General features: G+C 37.0%; 1 protein-coding gene and 1 long non-coding RNA gene across 9 annotated transcripts in view; both read left to right on the forward strand.

The window, feature by feature from the left end:
• The first annotated feature begins 366 nt into the window (after positions 1-366).
• Positions 367-9945, forward strand: LOC6504500 (WW domain-containing adapter protein with coiled-coil homolog). 8 transcript variants are annotated; one of them, XM_032452257.2, is made up of 15 exons: positions 367-588; positions 844-1487; positions 2217-2253; positions 4949-5318; positions 5382-5645; positions 5790-5864; positions 5920-5995; positions 6052-6137; positions 6198-6305; positions 6365-6843; positions 6904-7142; positions 7198-7697; positions 7757-7938; positions 8084-8205; positions 8264-9945. In XM_032452257.2, the coding sequence occupies exons 2-15, from the start codon at positions 1447-1449 to the stop codon at positions 8340-8342; spliced, it is 2658 nt and encodes an 885-aa protein (XP_032308148.1). In that variant the 5' UTR covers positions 367-588; positions 844-1446; the 3' UTR covers positions 8343-9945. The 8 variants fall into 8 exon arrangements, with proteins under 8 accessions (XP_032308148.1, XP_032308149.1, XP_032308150.1 ...); XM_032452258.2 differs by having other exon boundaries at positions 7757-7926; positions 8078-8205; XM_032452259.2 differs by having other exon boundaries at positions 7757-7926.
• Positions 9946-10662: 717 nt separating this feature from the next.
• LOC123257687 overlaps positions 10663-18958 on the forward strand; it is a 70308-nt gene continuing 62012 nt past the window's right edge. Inside the window, exon 1 of the long non-coding RNA XR_006507786.1 lies at positions 10663-11515. This is a non-coding gene — a long non-coding RNA (uncharacterized LOC123257687). The remainder of the gene's footprint in view (positions 11516-18958) is intronic.

Raw genomic sequence — 18958 nt, forward strand, 5'->3', positions numbered from 1 at the left:
AAAACATATCGATACTCACCACGGTTTGCGATATTTTAGTGCCGGAAAGCTCTTTTCTTTATCTTTAAATAAATAAAAGGGTACTTTAATTGCTAGAGAATAATATAATTCCTGCCTTTGACCAATTTTTGAAAAGTTCGCCAATGTATCGTTTCAAAATATATATCGAAAACTGGAAAAGGGAAAGTATATTCCATTGCATATCTCTAATTAACCTTTGAAATAATTATATAAGTCACTTATATGTAGTATGCCCTACAAATCTAAAACAAAATTGCATTTTAAAGAGTTAATAAAGTAAAAAATACCAAATACCAAGGTAGTAACTATCGATAGGTTTTGAATTTTGAGTGGCGCCACCTGCTATTCACCACGGCAGATGTGACACTCACCATATCGCTTAAACGTCAAACTCAACTCAGCCGACGAACAGACCGCACAAAGCGTAATGTAAAAGAATTGAAAAAAATCATCAAGTATAGAGGCGAAAAGGCAGAAGTCGCGGGGCAAATTGTTAAATTGCGTTAACGCTGAACAATTAAATGCGGCGTTTACAGCACAGTAAGTGCGAGCGGCTAATAAATTGCGGTAAGCTAATAGAAACCAGCGCAAAAAGCAGCGCAGGCACCACACACAAAAAAAAAAAAATACGAACAAGCGACACTTACACTCACCACACACCAACACTCACACACTCGCACGTACGCTCGCACGCATACGCAGCGCAGAGTGAAAAAGTGCAAGCGCCGCAGCGTTCTTTTCGACAAGAATTTTTCATCCATTGACCGGAAATCATGAAATTAACGTTTTCAAGTTGAATTTTCATGTTGTGTGTACTTTTAGGAGGCGAACAGCAGAGCCGATAAAGCGGCCAAAAACGGCGACCGCAATTTAGGCACACACACACACACATACACTCATCATTCACACACACATAGAGGAATATCAACCGCGAGAGAGAGAGAGAGAGAGAGAGAGAGCCTCCTCCAACACACGCTCCACACGCCACACCACACCGCATCGCCAAACCAACACACACACATACACATACAGGCAAACCAAACCAAACACACACACACATACAAGCGCGCGTGCCTTGGCAGGTGAGAAGAGGAAGAGGAAGAAGAAGAAGCAGCAGTAACAGTCGGAGCGGCAGAAGCGGAGCGGAAACGGAGGCGCCAAAGCCCCAAAAGTCAAAAAAAAAAAAATTCAAATCAGGAGAATTTGAAGTATTTTCGTCTCGAAGGCAGCAGGACATCAGCAAAGCAACAACAAACGGGCCAAATTCGAGTGCGATTTCAAGCCAAGAAGGAGGTAACCGAGTAGGAGGAGCCTGCCCCACCACTAACAACAACAACAACAACAACAACAAACTACAAACTCCAACAAAAACAAGAAGAAAAAAAACAGCAAGGAAGCAGCGTATTTGGCGAAAATCTTGCATTGATGGTAATGCATGCTAGAAAACCGCAGCGTATGAACGATGGGTATGGATATTTGTTGTAAAACAATCAAAAACAACAATTAAAAGTTGTTAACTAAAAGAAACAACAACAACACTGCCAGGCAGGCTGCACGCCCAGAATTCCAATATTTTTTTTTTTTTGTTTACGTTCTGCATTCCTCTCCCTCGCCCCGTCTCTTTCTAACTCGTACAATTCTCATTTAACAATTATTTAATATTTTTTTTAAATTGTTTTGATCAAAAAATATTTATGTGCATAGTTTTAATGATAATGTGTGCCATTTTTTTTTTCAAAGTGTTATCATTCCTTCATTCTATGGTTATTCGTGTCTTTGGCCATCGCACTCTAGTGCCCTCTCGCTCGCACACGCTCAGCTGTCGGTTGCGAAAATAAATTAAATTCCAAGAAAATTAATTTTCCACATTTACCGTTGCTTTTTGCTCTTAATTTTGTATTCAAATTAAAGTAATTTTTATTTTTAGATATTATATTTTTTTTCTAGTTTTATTTTTTTTTAGGAAAAGCTCTGTTTCGCTTTTCTTTTTGATTTTTTTTTGTCAACAAATCGATGCCGGCATCGTGGAGAGAAAATTTCAGCCAGAAACTAAATCGATTGAGGTTTTCCACCGATTTTCTCTGTGATTTAAGCCTCAAAGCTATCTTTTTATTTTAGTGCCCAGCCTGGAGTGTTTCATACTTAATTATAAACTAATTTTAATTAATTAATTAAATAATTTTTAACTCTTTCAGGTACTTTGAGAAGCATACCAGTCACACATCCTACCAGGTGAGAACAGAAACCGAATCCGGACCAAAATTCCCCCCCAGCAACACTAACCAATCGCTAATTGTTGTATGCCAGTTTTATTTTTGTCACTAATAGTAGTTATTTATTTAATTTCTTAATGTTTCCAATCACACTTGTGTGTAGTGCACTTTGAAGCCAATGTAAAAGTCTATAATTTTCAACCATCCATCGAGTCATTTTTAGATTTCAAAAAAAAAAAATGTCATTTTTGTAGATAGAATTTAGATTGATTTTCTTTTGGTTTTTTTTTTTTAATTATTTTAATTAATATTAATAGGTGTGTATATTTATTTTTTTGAATCGCTGTGTTGTGCATCCTTAATTGTCACTTTTTCCCAAAAAGAAAAAAAAAAAAACTGAAAAAAATAGAAAAAAATTAAAAAAGAAAAACCCCTTCATCCATTTTTTAAAAACTGACCAAAAAAAAAAAATCGTTTCATTTTGTTAACCCATTGATGACGCGGCATTGCAGCCTGAACTGATCTTAAATTGAAAAACGAATCTATAAATAAAATACTAAATAAAAAAAAAAACTGCAACAAAATTAAAAGAGAAAAATATTAGAAAAAAAATTATTCGAATAATAAAAAAATAAATAAATAATTAACCCAACAGCACAAATATGCTTTAAAGCATTTTAAATAGAATTATAAATTATTAAATTACTTAACCAATTTCTAAGCGCTGCCTAATTAAATTTAATCAAACTAGTAGCCTTAAAAATAACAAATTAAATATACAACAACAACAACAACAAGGACAACAATGAACCAACAACAATTCCAACAAAAAAAAATTAATTAAATAAAATATAACAACACAAATGTGCCTCAAATTTAAATAAAAAAAAAACAATTAAGCCAACAGTTAGTTAATTATTAAAATTTAAATAAAAAAAGAGAGTTAAGAAATCATTAATTTTTTAATGAAAACATCTATGAGGAGCAACAGCAACAACAACAACAAAAACAACACCAACAACCACCACCATCACTCCAACAGCAACAACAACATGGCTGTTGATCTGTCACTTGCAACATCAACAATTTCCAATTGCAATAGCAACATAAGCAACAACAACAATAACACCAATAATAACAATAATAATAATAATAATAATAATAGTGGAAGTAAAAGTTCAGCAGCAGGAACAATGGCAGCTGCCTCGACCTCATCAGCTGTGGGCCTCTGCCGTTTAGAAGTAAGTAAAAAAAAAATAAATAAAAATAAAATAAATAAATGAAAAAGGAAGTAAAAAAAGACAAACCAATATAAAAATTAAACAAACAAAAACAGAAATCAAATAAACCCACTGGAAGAAACAACTAAAAAAATACAATAAAAAAATTATCGAGAAACAAACTGTATCAACAATAAAATCGATAACCGATAACCCTACAACTCTATAAACAAAAGAAATAAAAAAAAACTCAAAACTATATTTAAATTTTACGTTCAACCTTAATTTAAAATTCAAATTCCAACAATAACACACAGAGAGTCATCAAAATTGAAAAGAAAAAAACGATCTATAATTTTGAAAAGTTTGGAGAGAAAAACAAACTATATACTTGACATGTTTCAAAATTCTTATCGATAAAAAATACAAACATGTTTTATTTTTCAAACCAAAAGAAAAACAATTGAATTTTCATCAAAATTTCATTTCATTTGAGTCTCATTTCTCGAAATGTATATTTATTTGTATTTTGTTTTTAAGGCATTGGCAGTAATCACAAGCAAATGACATTGGCAACAGTAGCTGGCATTTATAATTATGCATTTTTATGTTTATTATTTCCTTAGTAGATTTAGTTTCAACTAACCACAGTTCCTATTTCCTAAAAAAAAAACAATACAAAAATTATGAAATAACCGAAAATATTAACCAAAATACTAAAATATTACAAGAAATCGAATTTAAATAGAACACTGTGCTACAAGGGACATGAAATGAAAAGATAATCGAAAAATGTATATCGAATTTATCGATAAATATCGAAATGGTGGATATAATAATTTTTTTTGACATAAATTGTTATTATTTCTCTTAAAAATTTATTTGTTAATTTATTTGTACCATATTTCTTTGGTACATTGATCATTTATTGTTTTCTTCCAACAATTTATTATCGAAATTATCGTTTATTTTAGAGATTATCGATTAAATAATATTTAAAATGAAAATTACTTCGAAATATTAAGTTTTTGTTAATTTTCCCTTTTTAAATCATAATTTAATGATTTCGTATATGAAATATATATCGAAATAATCGATAACTATCGAAATAATGCTTATTTTTCATTAAAATTTATTGTTTCCACCATATATCTTCGGTATATCGATATTCCACTGTTTTCATTCAACATTTTATTATCAAAATAATCGATAAACTAATCAAAGTTTATATATAAAATGTATATATATATCGAAATTATCGATAAATATCGATTATCAATATATCTAATGATATCTAAGCCGAAAATCTTGAACTTTTCTATCGAAATTAAGAAAAGAATTGTAATACTTTGTAGCACAGTGTGTGTGTGTGTGTTTGGTGTGTGTGTGACTAATTAAGGAATGTAAGGGTCTAAAAATGTGTGTGATTTCTCTACCCCCCCCTCTGTGCCATCCAATACTTTACACCTCACTCCCCCCCCTCCGACCAAGCAGAGCTCAAAGTACAGCAGTTCAAAGCGCGACTACGAACGCGACCGTTCCTCCAATTACCGCGATCGCGACCTGTCACCTGGCGGCGGCGGCGGAGGCGGTGGCGGCGGCGGCGGTGGCAGCGGCGGAGGCGGTGGCGGCAGCAGCGGCAATGGCGGCGGCGGCGGCGGACCACTAAACAATGGCAACAGCTATCGCTCCCAGTCGCCGGACATTGATTCGCCATCGTCGCGGTCGCACGATCTCAGGGATCGCAGCGATCACCGGGGCGGCGGCGGCGGCAGTGGGCGTGGCGGCAGCGGCGAACGCTACAGTTTCATCCAAAAGATGCGCGACAGGGATCGCGATGCCTACAAGAAGGATAAATATTCAGGTAAGCTCATGCATTTCATTCCAAAGAGAGAACTCTTCTTAATCGGATGACTTCACTTTCCAGACAAACGCGATCGGCGGGGCAATGACCGGGACTCGGAGTCGTCGTATCGCACCAACCACGACAGGGATCGGCGCGGCGGTGGAGGCGGCGGTGGCGGAGGCAGCGGGGCCGGTGGCAAGCTCTGCTCCTCCAGGGAGAACGACAAGCGTTCCGGTTCCGATGACCGCGACCGGGACAGGGATCGGGACATGCGCGATCTGCGCGACAAGCGGGATCGGGGCTCTGATCGCGATCGGGATTTGTACAAGAAGGACAAGTACGCAGGTGAGGATGATCTAGAGGCGTTTAGGCATGTTGGAACATGTCTAGAGGCGTGTTAGAACATGTCTTTGATAATCCCATCATGTTAGAACCTGTCCAGAGTCATGATAGAACTTGTCCAACTAAAACTATCAATATATTTTTTAGACAAACGCGAAAGGAGCGATCGCGGCGAGCGAACAGCGCGCTACGGCGACTGGAGTGAGCACGTAAGCTCGTCGGGTAAGTAAATCAACCGATTTACACCAAAAACCAAGCTAATAGTTTCGTTTTTCAGGGAAAATGTATTACTACAACTGCAAGACGGAGATCTCCCAGTGGGAGAAGCCAAAGGAATGGGTGGATAGGGAAAGGTGGGCCTCAAACCCCAAATAATTATGAAATATTATTAAAAAATATATTGTTTTAGGAATTTGCCGCGTGATCAGCACCGTGAGAAGGACTATCGTGACAAGGATCGCGATCGGGACCGCGATGATCGCTTCTCCAGATCGAGTGAGTGCCGAAAGAAGAGCAGAGAATCAGCAGAGTATCCTTCAAAAAGGATCTAATTAGATAAATTTCTTTCAGCTTACAAACATTCCAATTCTTCGCGGGACAATTCACGACTGAGATGGAATTACGACAACGATGGCCCGCCCAGCCATCGAAGGCGTTTGGATGGTCTGTACTTTCCCTTAAATACTACAAGACTTTAAGCTAATCCTGCGTATATCCTACAGGACGACACAATGACAATGCTGACATGGACATAAGCGGCGACTCGACGCCCACCTCAGAGGCCAGCTACTCCCTGAGCGGCACGCCCACGGCACACAGCGGTGGTGGCGGCGGCGGCGGTGGAAGCGGTGGAGGAGGAGGTGGAGGTGGAGGAAATGGTGGCGACCAGCCCATGGGCAACGCCCTGCCCCGCCTGGCCTCCCATCCCAATGCCAGCAGCAGCAACTCCTCGGTGTCGGGAGGACCGCTTGGCGCCGCTGCCGTAGTGGCAGCATCGGCAGCTGTAGCGGCAGCGGCACTCCACTATGGCGGCGGTGGGGCGGGACTGGTGACGGGAGCCACCATGCTGCCCACCAGTGGCCTGTCCTCCGTGGGGGCGAACAGCAGCGGCAGCAACAGTGCCGGCGGCAGCAGCAACAGCAGCAACAGCGGCAGCAGCCTAAGGAACTCGGTCGTCGGCCACATTGGCTCCACCTCTGGAGTAAGATTCCCCCTTTATAGTGTCCAATATCCTTGCTAATCGTTGGTAATCCCAAAACAGACAACTGTGCCGACGTTGGCGAGTCAGGATCCGCACCAACATCCCCATCATCTGAACTCGAATGCTCCCCTGCCGCCCGGAGCCAAAGGCAAGGATCAGGCCCTGCTGATGCGCCAGAAGATGCACCTGGGCCTGGGCGTCTTGGACGGTGGTGGCGGTTCGGCGTCAGATTCGGTCGTAAATCATGCCTACAATTCGGTCAACAACTCGGTCACTGGCGGCAGTCTAAGCAGCTTACGGTGAGTGGATCGATTATCCTTTTGATTCATCCCCCTAAAGGCTCAACTCTTTCAGGGATAATAATGTTAACTCCCCGCTGTATATGCCCCATCCGCATCATAGCCTTTCCCCGTCGCTCACCAGCTACACCAAGAGTCCCATACCGACGATTGTCGGGCACACGAACAATGTGAGCAACGCCTACTCCTGCAGCACACCCTTCGGACTGAAGTCGAGCCTTGACGGCGGCCTACTGGTGGCCTCCGCTTCCCCGGCCACGCCCACTGCCTCATCCGTCGTTAGCGGCGGCGTCAATAGCTGCGTTGGCCAAAATATAGTGCCCGGTTTGGGCCCCGTCAGCGGTATCAGTGTGATCACGTCGATGGGCAGCAACAGTGCCTCCAATAGCGGTGCGACAGGCATTGGCGAGGGACCACCGACGCCCACCCAGGAGCTGGATCTGAGCGGTTCTGTGCTGGATCAGCAGGCGCAGCAAGCGGCCGCCGTAGCAGCAGCGGCAGCAGCAGCAGCGGCCGGCATGAGCCAGCAACTGGCAGCGCAGCAGAGAGGCAAATGTAAGTCATAATTCTAGTTTCTGGAGAGGATTAAAATTAAGTATTCCTTCTTCTCCTAGTGGATGGCGCATCATCGGCCACTCTGAGCACGCTGCAGAGCTGTGTGGGATCGTCGGTGCAGGCGGCCAACCTGCGAGGTCCCGAGATATCGCCCAAACTGGCCAAATACTTTCGCGCTGATCTGATCGCGCACGTAACGAACTGGCAGGCGGAGGTGCTGGAGCGTCAGGTAAGCTGTGAGGTATGATTCGCCGCGCGAACTCCCACAAAAAAAAAACACAATTATATAATGGTTTTTGAAACGAAAAGCGAGATTAGAATCCTAGCTAATGGTGGCACGTTTTTTTTCATATCATATATCCCTTTTTGCATTTTCGAAGGCGCAGAAATGCTGCGAGGATACACATCTGTTTGGGGACATCACCTGCACGAGGATATGTGCGGAGCTGAAGTGTGCCAGGAGTTTAGTGAGGAGCACAGAGATCAACGCCACCCTGCAGGAACAGAAGTGAGTTTTGGATACAAATATAAATATATATTCTCATTCTCTCTATCCTTCCTTGTAGAATCATGTATCTGCGCCAGCAGATCCGCCGGATTGAGGAGTCGAAGACTCAGAACGCGTTCATGTCGGACGATACTTAGGATCAGGAGCAGGTTAGGCTCCGCGTCCATCGCAAGCTGTCGGTCAGGCTCAAAAAGAGCATATTCTGGCGCAGCTGATGATGATGATGTGGCGGCGGCGGCGGCGGCCTAGCCTCGTGAATGCGATGAGGAAGATGCGACATCCGGCTCCCCTTTCTCTACTCCACCTCCATCTCTACTATATCTTCTCTCCATTATCCTACAAAGGGCAAACACACACACACACATCAGCACTCCTACACCCTCATAGATACACAGATACAGATACCAAGTCGCCTAGGATAGACCTGTGTTCGTCCTGGCAATCCAATTTTGAAGTATGGTGGCAGCTTATTCAAGGATTGCCGCCAAAGGACAAGGTTCAGAGGTTCAGGACATCAACAATTCAACCGGAGGACGAACGTTTCAAGGCAGAGAGTGGAAGGAATGGATGAAGGAAGAAGAAACTAAAGCATAATTTATAATTAGCAAAGCGTAAATTTAATACAAAAACAAAAACAAAACAAAAAACAAAAATATGTAAGCAAAAGCAGAGAGAGAGAGAGAGAGATAAAAAAACATAACAAAACAAAACAAAAGAACAGAAATAGCAACGAGAAAACCAAACTCCAGGATACAAGATACAAGATACAACTACCGATGAACCTATCAAGAAGCAATAAGGATGAAAGCCTACTTAGCATCAGAAACAACAAACAAACAAACAAACAAACAAACATGGTAAATAAAAACACCAACAAAACAAACAAATTAACAAAACTAAACAAGTCAACATAGTATACTCAATTGCAATAAAAAAGAAATGAAAAATGAAATGCTAATTAGAGGATATATGCAAATGATATATATTATTATATATATATACTTATGTATAAATAAATATATATATATGAATAGAGTATATGAAAGTTTGTATATTTACAATAACAACAACAACAACAACAACAACCACAACAAGAATGTTAATCATAATGATAAAATGATTATCGATGACAACCAAAATGCAAGTCAGAAACAAGTTAAATCGAACCGAATCGAAGAATCCTCTACACAAGACACTGAGAAAAAAAAAAGAGTAAAGAAAAGCTTCTATATAGAAACCGTTAACAACTCGTTATATATATATCTTATATATATCTAAATATATAATATATATATATATTATTATATATATAATTATGTATATGACCAAGTTTTGTTATCCGTTTTTTTTTTATTTTTGAAAAAAAAACATAGTTTGGTTTTTCTCCCAATCCCCCCCAGAAAAATTTGTTTTTTGAGTTTACACTGCGAGAAATCACTACCCACCCTTACACACACACACAACAACAACAACAACAAAAGAACTAATAATGAAAAGAAATAATTAACTTCTTAATTTTGAAAAGAAAAGAAAATTGTATTTATATTATATATATATACGAGTACGATATATAGGCTTGTAACTTCCGATTTATTGAATTTTCAGTTTTGTTTTTTTTTTTAGTTTAGATTTTTTTATACACCCCCTTCTCCCCTACCTACTCCCCCCCCTACACTTACGTTTTACATTTATTAATTATATATATGAGTATATATATAAATATATATTATATATATGCGTATATACGATATAATTTATTTTTTTGGAAGAAGAAAGAAAACAATTTTTTTGTTATTTAAGCGAAGCAAAAAGTTTTTTAAAGATTAATTTAATTGAAATAAAAGAAAAAAAACAAAAACAATAATTATGAGAATCGGATAAAGATGAACTAACACACATACAGACACACTCATACACACACACCCGTACACCCGTACACCCACACACACACACACTCGAGAATAAGTGTAATTTTGAGTTTTTTTTTAATCTTAACTTGTCTAAAAAAACAAAAACAAAGGGGACTCTGCCATTAAAGGCAGATCCGAAACAAAAAGAAAGCAAACAACAGTTTAATAATGATAATGCTAATAACTACTGTAGATATACATATAAATAATATATATATAATAAATATATTAGCTAAGCGTCAACAAACAAACAAACAACAAACAAAAAAAAAAAACAAGAAAAACCAACCGAAAAATAGAAACTTTTATTATGAATTAATTAAAAAATACAACAACAACAAATAAAAGTTTTAAATGTCTTTTAAACAAAAAAACAAAAAAAGGGAAGGGAACTTAAAAAAATATTTAAATTTGAAATAATTTTTGTATTTTTTAATTGGCTATTTTTTCGTTTGATTTTATTTATTTTTTATACTTAAAAAATATTTAAAAATAAAAATTAACCGCATTAACATTCATAACAAACTAAAAACGAAATATATTTTTAAAATTTAAACCTCTTACGGCTGGAATTTCAAAAATATATTACAATTTTTTTGGTAAAATAATTTGAAATTTTCAAAAACTATAATTTTTTGAAAAATTTCAAATTAGAACCGCTAACAAAATTGTGTCAAAAAAAGCTTTTCATTTCATTTTCTCTTCATGTTTTCTGTTTTCAGCCGGCTTTTCTTTTTGCAGCGAGAGCGCGTTGAAAGCTTCTGCGGAAAAGCCGGAAAGTGCGCGAGAGAGCGGCGTGGAAAGCTCTCGGAGCTTTACCGTTACCCAGCAAACGCAGCGAATTCGCGAAAAATGAATATCACGAAAATGAACACCCGCCTTGCCTGCCAGCCTGTGTCTGACTTTTCCCGAGAGGGAAAAGCGGTCGGTCGGTCGCATCTGTGTGTTGTTTCCTTTTCCGCTGAGTGTGTGTGAGTTTCCAACTTTTTTTTTTGTTCGCATTTATTTTTCTTGTGTGTACGGACGGCTCTGCCCTAGCATCTCCGCCGCTTTTGGCTTTTCCGAGGACCGAGGACGAAATGGAAATGCCAACAAGTAGCAGTTCAGCATTCGACGCGTTCGCTTGTTTTGCGGAACAGCGAAAGGCAGACAGGCAGCAGCTCAGCTAACGTTTCGATATTTTCGAAAAAAAGCCGAAACTAACGGTCACCGGAGTTTATTTTCAAAAAACTGTCTTCATTTTCGAGTTTTTTTTTTCGGTTCAATTTCTTCAAATGTGACTTTTTTAAAAAGTGATTTGTTTTTTGGAAACTGAGAACAGAAACAGACTACATTTTTGGATAAAAGTGAACTTGAAGGCGAAATTTAAACTGAACAGAGTTGCGATTTGAAAATAGCTGGTGAGTGAATTATGCATTTTTTATTTTTTATTATTTATATTAAGATTTGTTGAGAAAAAAGAAAAACAATAAATGAATTGAATTAAATGGTAAGTCAGATGGAAAAATAAATCAAAACTTATAAAATAATAAAACAATGGAAAAGTTTTAAGCAAAAGAAGTAAGTACTTACATTAATAATTAAAATAATTAACATTAAAAAATAATAAATAAATAAAAACAAATTAAGTAAAAATGAAGAAAACTTAAAAAATATTTTTAAAAAATATAAATTTGTATAAAAATGTATAAAATATCGGGGACAACAGTGCGTATGACTATTTAAATACATAAAAAATCAAAATACAAAAATTAATTTAAAGTAAAATAAATGAATAGACAACAGCATATAAAATTATTATTCATAAAACATACAAAAATTAATACATTTTATTATTTTGAAAACTAAAAAACAGTTTAGAGCCAACAGTGCGTATGGTTAATAAAATTACTCATACGACTAGTTGCCTAGAAAAACAAAGAGGCTCAAGCCATTTAAATTAGAAAAAAAGCTAAAGTTTAAATTTATTTTATACATTTGTTATTATTTTTTAATATTTATATTTATTTATATTAATATTTATTTATATTGACATTTATTTATTTTCCCACAAACATTTTGATAAAAATGTAAAGTCTTACAAAGCTTATTGAAATTCGTCCTTATTCCAAATAGAAAAAGTACAGGGTTTTTGTTTTCAAACCAGTTGTAACATTTTCGCATTTACATCAATTCCCTTTACGCTTTCCATTTGCAAAACATTCAAACGAGGAGACACAAAACAAAATACAACAACAGAAAACAGCGAAAAGTTGAGGAAAAATAGTGAAAGAGTAAAAAAAAAAAGAGGGAAAACTCGCTGCCTGCATAGTTTATTTGGAATGCACTTTGAGGCTGTCACATAAACGAACAAGCTGGGAAAATACTAAAATATATATTCATGGGTGCATGTGGCTTAATCCACTGGGGGAAAAGGGGTTTCTATTTAATCCAAAAACTTTCGTAAGCTGGGGAAATATTATTTAAGAAATGTGAAGATCAAGAAGAAGTTGAACAAGAAGTAATGTTCAAGGAGAGAGAAGAAGAAGTTAAAGGTTTAAAAAAATATTTAAAAATATAGGAGTATTTATTCAATTCTTTATATTTAAAAGTGTGATATTTGCTATAATTCTTAAATGGTTCTATCCATTTCTTATTTTTTTTCAAGGTTTTTTTAACAATTCTGACTGACTACGATTATATTTTAGCAAACAATTTAAGAATATATTAATTTCTTAATAAAAAATTAAATATTATATTATGTATATTATTAAGAAATAAATTTCGTTAAAATTCTTAACTGGTTTTAGTTTTTTGTTTCTTTTGGAAACGATTATTAGAAAATATTTTTGATAGTTTTTGAAACATTATTTTATATCGAGGCTCGTCTAAAAAGCTTATAAAATCTTAAAGGCTTCAAAAAAATATCATTTGAAAAATCCTTAAACCTTTCTCTCAGTGTAAACCCTTGAAACGCTTCTGTCTCCGTCACTCATCATCCGTCATTGATTTGTTTTCCATTCGATTTGCCTTCGTTATTGCCTCCTCTGGCTCCTCCTCCACCTCCTCTTTGCTCCGATGTTTATCTTGTTCTTGCTTTAAACTAATTAGACTTCTCCAAGGGTCCAAGGGTTCGAGAATATCCTTCGAAATGATTTGCGGCTTGGCTGTTTCTATTTTGTTTGATTTTATGCACTTCTGGCCGTCACAAACTGGATTTATGTCTATCACTGAAAACTCTTTGCCCGCCAAAAAAAAAAAAAAGGGTAGATAGAATGTTGTGTGGAATGCTTTTAAAGCGGGAAAAATGGGTTTATTTTGGAAGAAAGGATGTTTGGCGGGAGTGGGATTTATATAAAGTACAAGGGCTTTATTGACAATGGTGCATTCTACGCGCTTTGGCAATGGAATGCCAAGAGTCGAGCGTCAAGAGCCATAAATTTGACGCCGCCAAGTCCTTTTGGCATCCACAGCAAACAAAATGCGTCGATGGTCGCCAAAAATGGGTGAAGTGGCTATGGGGGGGAGGGCGGACATTGGCGACAGAAGGGTTTGAGTATCCGGAAAATTGTAGAGGGACCGGAAAATATCAAAGGAGTGCAGGAGAGGGCCAGAACCAGTGCCAGCGCCAGTGGCAGCGGAGTGGAGCAAAAATTGCAGGGGCGAACAGTCCAAGCTGATGCGGTCATTTGAGTGCCAGCAAGAGAAATGTGCAGCAAACAGAAATAATATTATTTTCATTATTAATCTCCAGCTATTATTTTCCGTCTCCCCTCTGCACCCCCCCTTTTCCATTCCTTTCATATTTGCTCAGATTCTTAAGGAAATTTGAGCTTTGGAGTCCTTTTTAAAGTCCTTTTTAAAAGTTTTATACAGATCGATGGGGAATCGGTCTACAAATCGTTTAAGGTATTCCTCTCAAGAATCGGATAAGAATTGGCGAAGATATAGACATCGTTCTGGGTCAAATCGGGCAAAACCCATTTTCCATAGGGGTCCCCTTAGAAAAATTGAGAAAAAATTGAAAAAATATTTTTTTCTCAGATTTTGATGCAGATCGATGGGGAATCGGTCTACAAATCGTTTAAGGTATTCCTCTCAAGAATCGGATAAGAATTGGCGAAGATATAGACATCGTTCTGGGCCAAATCGGGCAAAACCCATTTTCCATAGGGGTCCCCTTAGAAAAATTGAGAAAAAATTGGAAAAATATTTTTTTCCCAGATTTTGATGTAGATCGATGGGGAATCGGTCTACAAATCGTTTAAGGTATTCCTCTCAAGAATCGGATAAGAATTGGCAAAGATATAGACATCGTTCTGGGCCAAATCGGGCAAAACCCATTTTCCGTAGGGATCCCCTCAGAAAAATTGAGAAAAAATTGAAAAAATATTTTTTTCTTTGATTTTGATGCAGATCGATGGTGAATTGTATTACAAATCGTTGAAGGTATTCCTCTCAAGAATCGGATAAGAATTGGCAAAGATATAGACATCGTTCTGGGTCAAATCGGGCAAAACCCATTTTCCGTAGGGATCCCCTCAGAAAAATTGAGAAAAAATTGAAAAAATATTTTTTTCTCAGATTTTGATTCAGATCGATGGGGAATCGGTCTACAAATCGTTTAAGGTATTCCTCTCAAGAATCGGATAGGAATCGGCGAAGATATAGACATCATTCTGGGCCAAATCGGGCAAAACCCATTTTCCGTAGGGGTCCCCTCAGAAAAATTGAGAAAAAATTGAAAAAATATTTTTTTTCCAGATTTTGATGCAGATCGATGGTGAATTGTATTACAAATCGTTTAAGGTATTCCTCTCAAGAATCGGATAGAAATCGGCGAAGATATAGACATCGTTCTGGGCCAAATCGGGCAAAACCCATTTTCCGTAGGGGTCCCCTCAGAAAAATTGAGAAAAAATTGAAAAAATATTTTTTTCCCAGATTTTGATGCAGATCGATGGTTAATTGTATTACAAATCGTTTAAGGCATTCCTCTTAAGAATCGGATAGGAATTGGCAAAGATATAGACATCGTTCTGGGCCAAATAGGCCGAAGACACGATTTCCTCGATTTCCTGAAGGATGTAGACCCCCCTTTCCGCCTCTTTAAAGTTAAGCCAACCCCTTTTTAATTTAAATTTGAAACATTTTATGTTGGCAGTTAGTTGTTGCGAGTTTATTTGGGTTTCAATTAAATTCTGTGTGCCAGACTTGACCACAAAAGTCAACCTCAGCTTCTAATTGGAAAAACCATATTTTGTGCGACCTTGGGAGGGAAAGCCAGCAAAAAAAAAAGAGAGTTTTGGCAAAAAATTAGCCTGAAATTCTATTCAAATGATGCGAATGTATTTCATTTTCGTTTTCATTTGCGTTACTGTATTGTTGATTTAGATTCCTGTTTGGCTGGATTTCGGTTTATGGCCCAAACATTTGGCAGCGATTGTGGTCAAGTGGAGGCACTTTTCCTATCGTGCTTGACAAACATTTTCATTTTCGGCGGCGATTTCTTATTGTTCTTGTTTCGGCAACTGCACTCAATTTTATAGCCTCCTCGCACATTTTATTTAGTTTCTGGCCACCCGATTTGGTTTTCGGGGGGAAAACTTTGAAAGGACCTCCCTGGGAATGCCGCTTACCACTGCTCCCTGTTATAATTTCATTTGGCCTGCCTTTGGTTACATTTACATTTTTATTTCCTGGCGGACGCCTACAGAAAAATGTATTTTTTTCTCTTTATTTTTTGTTTGTTTTATGACTGTTTGGTCTAATGTTTTGGGCCTCGATTCGAAATGAGTGGGCCTGGTGGTACTATTTCAATTCAAAGTCACTACCATGACGTTTATATAAATTGCATTTATCTTGTATATTTTCAAGTTCTGGCTTAAAGGCATCAAGTGCCAAAAAAAAAGATGCAAAAAAAGAGAAAAATATATATGTCGCAGTAAACACTTTGTCAGCAAACTAAAGTCTAGGATTTTCACTCGAAGCCCCCAAGCTCCATTCTTCCTTTTCCGTGTGCTTTATGAGGGTTTATCCCGACTTTTCTCCCTTGCGACTCGACTTCACAAAAAAAAATAAAGAAAAGAAACAGTCGCACAAAAAAATGGCCAGAAAAATCAAGAAACATGGCCATGAAATCGTAAACATTTGGCTCTGATTTCTCTGCTCCTTTTTCGGCTACCCATTTTTATGTCCTGTGACTTTTCTTTATAGGCCCGGTTCAGACCTACAGATGTTGCTTCTTTTTTCTATCCAAAAAGAAAAGGATATGGAAAATCAAGTGTGGGTTAAGTGGATATTGGCTGAAATGAGGGTCGTGGGGATATATGTTATTGTTTTCCCGTCGACCTAAGAAAATAGTGAAATTATAATGAGAAAATCGTGACGATTATCATAAAAAGTGTTTGCTTTTTTTTTTTTTTGAGTGTTTATTTATGCTGGTTCATAGTTTTTTTTTTTAGTGGTGGGGACTTATTAAATAATAATCTTTAATACACAGGAATAGAAATAGAAAAATATGACAGAGTCTGTTAATAATTCTCCTTTAAAAAAAATACTATTTTTGTATATTTTATTTATTATTTTTCCATATCTTATTTGACTTGTATATTTTATATAAAATATCTTTAAAATATCAGCCCAAATCGCATCAAATCCTGCCAAGTGTTACCCCCTATCTTAGTTAATCCCTCGATAATGGCTCCTCCTTAAACACTTTCTCCAAAACAGATCTAATCTAAGATTGGAAAATTGTTTTTTTTTTTTTTATCTGATTGTTCTGTTGCTGCTTCTGCGTCTTCCTCTTCATCTTTAGTATTTCCCACAGCCCCTCATGTCAAATGGGGGGCGTGGCAGCAGAGGGCGCCAAAAGTAGGCGGTGGCTGGAAGATGGGAGATGGGACGGAGGAGGGTTGATGTTCCGCATGTCATTGTCGTAAGTTGGCATATGTCACCAAGGTGTTATACGCGCACAAACAGAAATATATAAAAAAAAAAACATATATATATATATATATATATATATATTTTTTTTTATATTTTTTTCTAAACAAAAACAAAATGTTGGCAAAGAAAAGGAAAAGCCCTGGTTGTGTGCGTGTGGCATTAAGGTTTATGTGCAAAAAGCCAAGTCGGAGCATTTGCGTTTGTATATTTAATGCACTCACTGTATGGGGTATACTTGATTTTATTTTTCAGCTAGAATAGGGTTTTTATTAAAGGACTTTAAGATGCTCTTTAAAAAATATTGAATCTAGTTTTTAATAAAAGATTTTCTTTAGAAAATTTCCCTTAGATACTGCGACTAATTTTTCAGAAGCTTTTTAAAAATATTTAATCCATTTATTAGTTGAAAAAATGGTCTTAAATCTTAAATATATATTTTTCTTAGTCTTTATTTTATTAAATTTTCTTTATTTATATTTTAATCTTATTTTTCTTAATATTTCCTAATAGAGCCTCTACCTTTGCTATATCCTTTGTTTACAATTTTGCAAACGATTGCTAGAGAAACTCTCTCCTTTTTAGAAAAAAAAAACACTTTGTTCTGTAAGCCATTACCCGCTTTTAGCCTTTGCTACGCAAAACCCCTTTTAGCCATTTACTTTGAGAGTAAATTTATGTTAATAACAAAATCAGAAAATCCTTAAATTGTCATTAGCTAAGCCTTTATTTTTTTCCTTTATTTTTTTTTATATTTTTTTTTTGGCAAGTCCATTGAGATTTTCTCGCAGATTATTTGTGTGTCTGGTTTTGGTTGGAAAATTTCCCCCACCTCTCTCTTCTACCGTCTTTAATGGCTTCTGTTGTTGTTGTTTTTTGTGTGTAGGTTGCGTGGTATTTTGGTTTTTTCCCCCATTTTTTTTTCATTTTTTCTAACCTGTTTCAACCAAAGAGCCAAAAAAACAGCGAATGCTTTTAGCCTGGTCGAGACTAATTCCCCTCTTGTTATTTCTCTTGGAAATGTTGCAATTGGGTTCTTTGGAATTTGCATTTTGTGTACAGTTTTTTTTTTTGGTTGAAAAGTGTTTCGGAAAATCGAGTCGAGTGACAAAAAGTGTTGCCTACTTCAAGGCATTCAAGCTGGAACAGATTTTATCTCTCGACTCTTTCGTTGATGCATTAGTTTACGGTTCTTATCGGCCATTTTGCTTTTGTTTTTGATGCATTTCCGGGACTCTGGACTCTGGACTATTTTCCCGGATCGGGTTCTTCCCATCTATGGCCCAACAAATTATGTGCCAATAAAGTCTCCGGGTGTGGTGTGTATCTGGGTGTGTGTGTGTGACTGTGTCTGACCCGCTCAATTCTTGCCAATAAAATCCATCTTAACTTTTATGGCCCAAAGGGGCCGTCTTTTCTTTCTTCATCTCCCAATCGCTGGGCCAACAACTCTCACCTCTCTATCGGGCCACTTGAAGAAATGGGGGGGAAAAACTTGGGTTTTATTTTGTAATTAAACTCTAAAAACCATAGTTTTTTATTGAAATTTATCTAATCGATATTAATCGATAGTTGTTTAATCGATCAAATTTAATAGATACTAAATTTAAAATAAATTTAAATGAAAAAAATTATATAATTAATATATAAAACTATCTTAATAAAAACATAAAAATTTCTCTTAGTGCAACGGCTTAGGGGCCGCTATGGCAGCATCAACCGCACTGAGCCTGGCCTTTAAAGCTTTGCGCCCTTAAGTCCTTGTCAAATGTCATGTGTCCTGTATGTCCTGCATGCTATCCTGTATCCTGTGTGTGTGTGTGCTGTGTATGTCCTGTATTGGGAGCTTATCGCCCGTTAGTGTCTTCAAATTGCAGCTAAACTTGTTCGCACCGAAAGCCGAAAGATAAACCAAAATT

The sequence above is a fragment of the Drosophila ananassae genome, chromosome XR, assembly GCF_017639315.1.
Source record: "Drosophila ananassae strain 14024-0371.13 chromosome XR, ASM1763931v2, whole genome shotgun sequence".
Lineage (NCBI taxonomy): Eukaryota > Metazoa > Arthropoda > Insecta > Diptera > Drosophilidae > Drosophila > Drosophila ananassae.